Below are 10,475 nucleotides of genomic sequence, written 5' to 3'. Positions count from 1 at the left end.
GAGCTCAGAAACTAATCGACTGTGAGTAGTAATAATCAGATATATAGGGATTAGAAACCCATGTGCAAATATCTTAGTGTTGATTGCATTAAAATGAATTTTTCTGTATGAAACTGTGTATTTTAATAAGGAAATGGAGATCTTTTTTAAAGGTTAAAACCTCATTTAATTTCATGTGTTATAGGGTTTATACTGAGTTCAATATTGTATAACTGTAATAATTCAACTGTAAACCTAAATATTTACAGCCAAATTTGAAAGAGATGCATCCTACCTCAGGAAAACGTTATTGAATATGTCAATTGTGTTGTAATGATATGCTTCTTCTAAGTATGTTGTTATTAAATAAATCATTTTTAAAAATAAAAAAAAATGAAAAATGTGGTGTATATGCAAAATGGAATTGTATTCCTTACCATAAAGGAAAGTGAAATAATGATGTTAAGTGAAATAAGTCAGACTCAGAAAAACAAATATGGCATATTTTCTCTCATATAGAGAACCTACACTAATTTCTCTGGAGTGAGGGAGCATAGGCCATGAAAGTAGAAAAGGGACCATGGGACAGGAAGAAGACCTCATAAGTGAAAGATGGAAAGGGACAAAAAGGGTAATGGAATACATGTGACATGAAGTCAGAGTGGCTAATGGTAGGGGGAAGGTAGAAGAGAGGGGCAGGATTAAGGGAGGGGAAGTAGTAAGAAAGTGGTATAAATATGCTATAATGAAACCTTTGTACGTTAACTTTAAAAACTAATTTTTTAAAAGAAACAAAATGAAAAGAACCTCTCCATGGTAATACAAGATGGACACTTGTAAAATTGACAAAACTCTTATCTGAAATACACCATCAACTCAGTGAGGGGAAAAAACTGTTTCTTAGGTCCAGTCTCTAACAAAAAGGAAGCAATGGCCTTTGATTAAGCTCTAAACGTGTTACATACCAACACTGTACATTGCAAAATATTAAAAGACCTAAATCAACAACAAAAACTACCATTTGCAAAGAGTAACTAAAATTTTGAGAAAACAGGTTCACTGTATTTTGGAATGCAAGAGTCAACAACTGATCTTTGGTTATGTACAGTAATAAGTATATACAGTATTCACTGAATTAGGAAAAATATGAATGGGTATTTGTGGAGGCTTGCCAAACCCAAGTTTCTACTCTATTCCAGTTATTCTCCAATCATTTCAGCACAGTAATTAAGTCACCCATCTTCCAGTGTCATTTCTTTGCTGTGAAAAAATACCCTGACAAAAAGCAACCTAGGGGAGAAAGTAGTTTACTTAATTTCACAATTTCAGGACAGAGTCCATCATCACATTCACATGCAAGACCAGAGAGAAATGAATTCATGCACACTTGCCTGTGCCCTGATTGACATCTCCACTCATACAATTCAGTACCTCCTGCTTATGTAATGATGCCACCCACAGAGGGCTGGGACTTCCCAGGTGAAATAACTCAAGACAATCCCCACAGACACACAGACATGCCCACAGGCCAACTGAACTAGACAATCCTTCATTGACACGCTCTTCCCAGGTGATTCTAAATTGTGTCAAACTGACAATTAGAGTTAACCACCACACTGCCCCCGAAACTTCCCCATTTTCCTCACTGTTCTCTACATTCAGTCCTTGTATAAGCTTTACTCAATTTTCCTATTTTTCTGCAAGCTCATAATTCAGGAAACTGAACACTAAAGCAACATTTTGCCAATGATTGTACATACACACCCAATTTAACTGTCTTTGCTTTTTACAACTTGTACAGTTATGACTATCCATCTTCTTTCCCTTCTCAAAACCATGCCTATATATTGCTGCTTGTTAAGACTGTTGATGATACATTTAAATTAATAGCAAAAATATATCCATTAGTAATTCTGAAGAAAATAAAGACAACTACTATCAAATCTAAGCCATTGAAAGTACCCAGAAAGCCTCTTTACCATTTCTAGCCACCTTGTCTTTCTCTATTCAAACTGTGTTTTTCCTTAAGCATCAGTATTCAAAATAAATGAACTATTTTTGAATGTCCATTTTCAAACTGAGCTCCTAGTTTAAAAAGAGCATTGTTTAAAAATTATAAAATAATTTGGGCTTCTAAACAGTTCAAAAAGCAATTTTAAAAATGCAAGCGTTACCATTTCCCCGGTCTAAGATGTAAGAGGTAAAGAGCCTCTGACACAATCTTATACATACACTGTCATCTGCTCCTTGTTCCCCTAAAATAACTAGCACTGATTATTCACAAGATCTTTCTTTGCAAAGGTAAAATTTTCAGTCATGGAATGGATTAATACCTTCTGATGGCTATTCCTGAAACCCCATCACTATTTGTAATATTGTTTCCATGGAAAAACATGCTGGATTGTAAATAACAGACTTATACACACTTCTGAAATAATTCCTTTTGTAAATTCGAGACTATCTCTTAAAACCCCAAAGGCTAAGAGCAAAAATATCTCCTCAGTCAAACTGGAGATAGGCAAAGAAGAAAATGTTAATTCTGTGAAAACTGACTTGAAAACTAAAGGATTACATTAGGTAACTTCTTGGGACCTTTGTAACTCTGAAATTCTGTGTAAAAATATTTTATTTATTATTAGTGTATGTGTGTGTGATACAATGTATATGGAACTCAGAGGACAACTTGCAGGAGTTGGTTCTCTCCTTCTGTCATGTGAGCTCTGGTAATCAAACTCAGGTTGTGAGTCTTGGTATAAAGCACCTTTACCAGCTCAACCATCTCACTGGCCTGAAATTCTATAATTTTTTTTATGTGTATCAATGTTTTGCCAGCATGTATGCAAGTATACCCATGCATGCAATGTCCATAGAGGCCAGAAGAGGGTGTCAGATCCCCTGGATCTGTTTGACAGGATGTGGGTGCTGGGAACCAAACCACAGACCTCTGAAAGAGCAGCCAGTGCTGTTAACCAGTGAGCCATCTCTCCAGTCCTGAAATTCTATAATTTTTATGGAACGACATATAAAGTCTATCATTAATTGGATTAAAAGAACTTAACTAAGTAGACTATAATTTATTTCTTCAATAAAAATAACACCTGATTTATAATATCATCCCACAAAGTAAGCAACCATGTAACTACTGAAGATAACAGATGTAACATGCAGAGTATCAAAGAAATTCAATATACAGAAAATGGCAATCTGCCAGTACATTTTAGGAGGCAGGAAAGTTAAAATGCATATGCTGAAGACTTGTGTTTATTTCACCTAAAAAAATTAAGACATTCAGGAAGAATTAAAAATTAAGGGATCTGTGATTTCTGAGTATAGCGTACACTTTGCTGACATTAACAGAATTCATCTACTACTAATCATTAAACATATTAGTGGTTCTATAGAGGGCTAAAGAGATGGCTCAGCAGTTAAGAGCACTGGTTGCTCTTGCAGAGGACCCAGGTTTGATTCTCAGCACTTACATAGCGGCTGACAACTGTCCGGTAACTCCAGTTCCAGGGGAATCTGATGTCCTCTTCTGATCTCCGCAGGCACTGCACGACAAGGGTACACTTACACACATGCAGGCAATACACTCGTACAAATAAATAAAAATAACACTCATAAAAATAAATTTAAAAAAATTTTAAAAACATATTAGTGTTTAATAGACAGTTACATAGCACAATGCCTTGCACTGTGTAGAGGCTCAATAAGGATTTACGAAACGAATACTAACACTAAAACCAATGACCCAGAATAGAACTACCTCTGTGTAAATGAGACCAAGACCCAAGTGAAAAGCCTAACAAAACTGAAACCTATTTTTGATATAACTGTATTATTTTTTCTGAGGTAAAACTCAATGTTTACAAAAATAATCCTATAGGAATGACTTTTAATTAACCTTGGCAAACTCACTGAATCATACACTCTTGTGACCTGGGCACCTGACCCTGATTCCTGGGAACTTCAGTTTGCTATTCCATCCCAAGATAGTGATGAATGTGGGTATGCTTGAGAATTAACATATCAAAGAGCCAAAATTTGGTGACATTAATTCTTCTCATTGATGAACACAGGATATCTTTCCTTTTACTTGTGTCTTCTTCAATTTCCTTTATCAGTGTTTTGTAATTTTGAATGTCAGACCTTTCACCTCCTTATTTAATTTATTTCTGTATGCACTCTATGGTTAAAGTTTCACCTTTTCTGATGCCATGGTAAATGGACTGTTTTCTTGAGTTCCTTTTCCCACTAGTATGTAGTTGAGGTTCTGTAAGTATATAATCACTGTCCCAATTACTCAGCATGGCCACTGCAGCATTAAAGCAGATAATATATAAAGGAATGTGGCTATGTTGCAATAAAACTTAAAATGAAATCTGAATTTCATTTGATCATAATCTATCATAATATATTTCCTTTTGATTGTTTTCCCAACTACTAAAAATGTTTTAAACATCTTGGCAAATAATTATATGAAAGTAGGTAGTATGCTGGATTTGAAACAACTGCTCTAGATTGCTGAACGCTGTTCTATTTAATTTCCTTCAACAACTTCCATGGACACAAAAAAGAACCCGAAAAGACCCCTGTCAAAAATCTAGTTCCAGAGGATCTGATACCCTCTTTTGTGGGCACTGCATAACATAGGTGCACTTACATACATGCAGGCAATACACTCATATACATAAAATAAAAATAAATAAATAGGGGCTGGAGATACGGCTCAGTGGTTAAGAGCACTGACTGCTCTTGCAGAGGACCTGGGTTTGATTCCCAGCACCCACATGATGGCTAACAACCATCAGCTCCAGGGCAATCTGACACCCTCTTCTGACCTCCACAGGCATTGCACAGCATGGGTGCACTTACATACATGGAGGCAATATACTAATACACATAAAAATAAATAAATAAATAAATTTTAAAATTCTGCTAGAGGGGAAAAAGAACAAATGAGTTAAAAAGCATAATGATGCATATGTATAATCACACCATGATGAAACCCATTACTTCATATCTTCACCGAAAAAATTTAATTTAAAAAGTCACCACTACAAAGCTGGCAAGATGGCCCAGCAGGTAAAGGTACTTGCTGCCAAGCCTGATGGCCTGACTTAAATTCCCAGATCCCACATGTTTAAAAGGAAGGAACTGATTCTCACAAGCTGTCCTCTGAACTTCAAATCTGTGTCATCATGGCATGTGCACTCTGGTCCCAGACACACCTACAAATAAATGTAATTTTAAAATATTAAAAAGAAAAAAATCTCTACTAGCACCATCAAAAAATTACAACACAACAAATAAAAAAACGTGCAGATTTCCCCTCCTCAAATATTTTTCCCTTTACCTACTAATTTTTATATTTGGGGGCTATAACATCAGCAGCAAGTCCTATTTAACAAAAATTCTTCATAGAGTTTGGAATGCTTATTGAGGCAAACTTCTCTGAAGTCACTGATCTGTTTAACTTTTGTCAACATGCTTTTGGTCCACATGAAACTTAGTCACTGCTCCTTCAGTTTTCGTTAAGTGGTATGCAAGTTCATTCTGCTTGCTAATAAAGTAACAAAGAATTACAAAGACATTGACAATTAAAATCAATGACCTAGCATGTACAAAGTTCTGTGTTCAATTGCCAGCATCACAGAAGTTAAAGAATGCCTATAACGCTGGGTGTGGTGGCACACACCTTTAATCCCAGCACCCTGGAGGCAGAGAATCTCTGTGGTTCAGGGACAGCCTGGTCCAGGAAGACCCTGTCTCAAAAAGAAAAAACAAAACAGGACTATAGTATGAAAGTCAGAACTAACTTGTTTTCAATAATGAAACTAAAGGGACAAATACCAACTATTTTCAGACTGAGTGAATTTATTAAGCACACATTTAATAATGAATTATTTCCCTGGGCTAAGAACTTGAGAACTTTAGCAAATTCCTATCACTGTTTCACTACTAAGATTTTCAGCCTATCATGTGCATGCCAAGAGACTTTATCACACAGAATCCTCTGTAGCTGGAATGCTGAGATAATGTGAAAAAAGTCAAAGAATGTGGAATTGGACCTATTTTCTGATACTTTGCAGATTCAGGTTTAGGTAATATAATAGCCTTACTCTTTGTGTTTCATAGAAGAGAATCCTCAACCATATTTCTAACTCTCAGTTCCACAGCTGGACAATTTCAATTTGTTTAGTTATATTTTCCTATAAATGCTCATTTATGTTTGTTGCTTTCTATGGATGTGTCAGATTGCTACCAATGACTAAAGTACCTAGAAACTTACCCGAAACCCATGGAAGACAGTATTTTCATTTTTGTGGTTCATTCTACAAGGCTTACTATACAGGTCATATTCAAACAAATGATTCTCAATTGTGTTCCTCATTAGCACAAGAATGAAAAAGAGTACTAAAGAATTATTTGGTTTTGTGAATTTTAAATTCCCTTTAGTTTATCCCTTTAGACTCTCTCCAACAAACTGACTGCTCATTTCTACTATAGAAATAGGTAAAATACAGGCATCTGATGTAATTCTAACAGCAATCCAATATTCCTCTCAACATGGCAGCTTTTCTGTCTCCTTGCTAACCTGTTTTGTTGCTCTTTTATGTGTTTATTGATTTCTTTTTCTTTTGCCCATTATTAATTGCTCCTTTAGTACTGCTCATGGTGCTGAAGCCTGAGAAGGGTGCTAGCCCACATTCCATTATCTCCTCATAGTGTAACTGAAGAGAAACGACACAGAATGCAACTATTTCTGATAGCACTACTATTGCTCAAACCAACTGAATTAGCTCCTCAAATGGAAAGGGGGGGTGGTGATTCCAAAAGACACTGCAAACTCACCCTCGAAACATACACATAGAAAAATGTCTTAATTTTGCTCCCTCTCATTTTTTCTATAGATCTATTTAAGCCCTGAAAATCTGTCAGTTTTTTCTAAAAATATCAACTCTTCTTTTCAACTGCACTTCAAAAATTCCAAAAGGTGACCATAATTCATACAATAGTTAGAACACTTGTTTTCACATAAATACCAGGAAAGAATCTGACAGCTCTCCTAGAAGCATTTTAAGAGCTGTATTTTTAAAGCTGCCTTGAAAAGAAGCACCTAGAGCCTTGAAGTCACTTTAACAGTAAACAAAGCTTGGTCCATGGAGATAGTCCAGTAGGTAAAAACACTTGCTGCTCAAGCCTAATGATCCAAGTTTGATCCCAGGAACCCATGTAAAAAACCAAGGCTCCCATCTGTCATCCAGGCATTCCTACAGTGAGATGAGAGGTGGAAACAGGAGAATCACCCAGAAACTTGCAGGCTAGTTTATCCTGGAATACCCTGCTTCAACAAAGTGGACGGTAAAAAGCAACTTCCCAAAGTTGTCCTCTGACCTCTACATGCACACCACGGCATGTACTCAGGTTTCTCCTCTCTCTCTCTCTCTCTCTCTCTCTTCCTCCCTCCCTCCCTCCCTCCCTCTGTTTCTCTCTGCTTCCATGCACATCTGTCTGCTTCATACACACAATTAATTTTTTTTAATGAGTAAGCAAACCTTGCCATAAATTGTCCCACCAATCTTGTCAAATGGTACTTCCTGTTGCAATATAAAAAGGGTTTTATCTTACATACTGTCCTAGTCTGTTTCTCCATTGCTGTGACAAAACACTCTGATCAATATCAACTTGGGGAGGAAAAGGTTTATTTAGCTTACATCTCGTGGGTCACAGTTTATCAGGGAGACCAAGGTAGGAACTCAGGGCAAGAAACTGGAGGCAGGGGCTGGAGCACAGGCCATGGAGGAACGCTGCTTACTGGCTTGCTCCCCTGGCCCCTGCTCAGCCTGCTTTCTTATGCAACACAGGCCCACCTGCCCGGGGTGGCACCACCCACAGTGGGCTGGACCCTCCCACATCACTACTCAACAATCAAGAAGGTGCCCCATGGACACAGCCACAGGCTAGTCCAATGAAGGAAATTCCCCAGTTGAGGCTCCCTCAACCCAGGTGTGTCAAGTTGACACTAAAGCTATCCAACACACATACTGCGCATAACAAAGATTTCAAAACACACAATACTTACACTTTTAGAGTTCAGCCCCAAACTGAAAGATATAGAAATAAATGTCACAGCAAGACAAATGTTATGATGAGACAGTATCTTGACTGCCTTACTACCATCATCTAACCTAAAAAGAACATGTTGATTTTAGTTCATTCCAGGGATGCTTAGTCCAGAACAGTATAGCAAGTCTACTTAAGAACAAAGTATTTTATCACTTACCATATTTTCATTTTGGTCTTGGCTTGCTAAGGTATGTTTACATTATACAGAATGTCTACTTGGAATAGGTAGTCTATAATTATTTTTAGTAGAAACAGCTGTGGCCACTATTCCTTAAGCACATACTAATCGGCTGGCCTAAGGTGCGATACCATATTATCTCATTTCTTAAGATAACCCTATGAGGTAGGTACTATTAGTGTTGTTGTTATTCCTATTTTAAAGACAAGAAGCTCAGGGTCAGGGGCCCCTCAAGTCCACACAGCTAACAAGTGGTAGACTGGAGATGCCCATTCCTAACACTATCAGTACTAACAATATCAGCAATATCAGTAGACCCAGTGAATTTAGTAACTGTCATCTTGCAGCATCTAGGTTGATTTTTTTCTGTTAATAAGGCACATGTTTTCTTGTTTCTTTTTTGGTGCATCAGTACAACTGTGATGCTAAGAACATGGTAGTGAGCCGAGTATGGCGGCACATGCCTTTAACCTTAGCACTCTGCAGGCAAGAGCAGGTGGATATCTGTGAGTTCAGCCGGAGCTACACAGGAGACCCTGTCTCAAAATCAGAACAAGAAACAAACAAACAAACAAAAACCCATGATAGTGATGTACCTGCACTGCTTCATATTTAGCCTTTCATTAAAGCAGTAATCAATCTTGCAAAAACTGTCAGATATGAATCAACTTTTGCTGAACTCTGGAATCTAATGAAAAACTAAAAGCAACCAGGACTATATAATGAAAAAAGAAGTTGTTAAAATTCAGAATACAGTGTTAACATATTTGTGCTTACTCACATGCAAGCCTCATCCTCCATGAACATGCCAGCCCACATTTTAGGCACGGTAGTGGTACCAGAGAAGAGAACAGGGACCCTGTTCTCAAAGGATAGTGAGAACTTGCATTTTTGGCAGCTTCCTTGTTTTGTATGATCAAAATTAAACTGAACCTACACTGGCTTTCCATGGGTCACTGGTTGAAATTATAGAAGGACATGTGCCTAAGGCAAGAAGGTGACAGTAAAAACCCTAGAAATGAAGAAGCTACAAGAAGAGATCTGGGAGCATAAGGTCTTTGAAAAGAAAAGGAAATAGTAGTTATAAAGCTAACAATAAAGGAACACACAAGTATATGTGTTATCATCTATTTAATATGAGGCCAAGAAAAAAAGTGAAATGTAATATTTATAAAACTAAGAAATTAAATATGCCAAAGATTAAAGATGAAAGAGTTTACATTGGAAGAGCCCATAAAGCGCCAAGAGGAGAAATAAAAAACAAAAATCTATCACCTGGATATATCCACAATAAAACTGAAAAGTATCAAAGTAAAACAATATCTTCTAAAAATACTCTAGAAAACATAAATAACATTATGAGGTAAAGAGAACCAGATGGACACTAGGCTTCTCAGTAAATAAATAAGAAATAAGAAAAGAAAGGAGGAGGACTTTTCAAAGTACTGAATAAAAAAATGTTGAACACAGAAATTTTTGTGTAGGGCTGTTTGTTTATTTGAGATCTCCTGCCTCAGGCCCCAAGTACTGGTATTATAAGCATGTGCAACCATGCCTGACTGATTCCAGAGTTTTAATACAATCAAACTGTCTTTCTAATATGATGGCATTCAGAGCACAAAATTTACACAGATGTGGTCAGTTTTTAAAAAATATAAATCATCAAGTTATATGTTACAATGTCTACAGTTTCTACACATACAGTCCAATAGTGTTAAAAAATCATTTGACAAGGAATATGATAGGGCAGGGCAGTGGAATTACAGCCTCAGCCACATATCAAGTTCAAAGCCAGTCTCAGCTATGTGAGACCCTGTCTCAAAAGCCTAAAAAAGCAAAAACAAGCAAACAAAAAAAGAATGGCAGCCCTGTAAACAAGGGATATAACAGAATGACCTATTTATAAATCAGATGAAAAGTAAAAGCTACTTCAAAATAACCTATTGCAAAAAGAAATTAAGAAAATAATACACGATATTAAAGGAAAAAAAGTGTTAAGTCCAAATCAGATAAACTCAAAATAAGCTGAGAAAACTCAAAAAAGTATTAGAAAAAAATATTTTAGGAAAAATCAAATTAAAAAAAAAAACACAAGAGGGGCTGGAGAGATGTCTCAGTGGTTAAGAACACTGGCTGTTCTTGCAGAAGACCCGGGTTTGAATCCCAGCACCCACATAGCAGCTAACAA

At 36.7% G+C, this 10,475-nt stretch overlaps 1 protein-coding gene across 8 annotated transcripts in view; it reads right to left on the bottom strand.

Annotated features, from left to right (window-relative positions):
• Window positions 1–10,475, bottom strand: part of Abcb7 (ATP binding cassette subfamily B member 7) — a 155,323-nt gene that overhangs the window by 113,652 nt on the left and 31,196 nt on the right. For 3 of the 8 annotated variants that reach the window (XM_029565687.1, XM_029565689.1, XM_029565688.1), the window contains exons 2-3: window positions 5,148–5,210; window positions 3,459–3,530 (exon numbers count right to left, since the gene is read on the bottom strand). The exons of 3 other annotated variants lie outside the window; for them this stretch is intronic. In XM_029565687.1, the coding sequence (XP_029421547.1) occupies window positions 3,459–3,530; window positions 5,148–5,210 (135 nt within the window). The remainder of the gene's footprint in view (window positions 1–3,458; window positions 3,531–5,147; window positions 5,211–10,475) is intronic. 2 more of the 8 variants (XM_008837678.3, XM_008837679.3) reach the window with 1 other exon arrangement.

The sequence above is a fragment of the Nannospalax galili genome, unplaced genomic scaffold, assembly GCF_000622305.1.
Source record: "Nannospalax galili isolate Female #2095 unplaced genomic scaffold, S.galili_v1.0 scaffold238, whole genome shotgun sequence".
NCBI lineage: Eukaryota > Metazoa > Chordata > Mammalia > Rodentia > Spalacidae > Nannospalax > Nannospalax galili.
The sequence above is the reverse complement of the archived record's forward strand: the minus strand, read 5'-3'. Positions and strand labels throughout refer to the sequence as shown.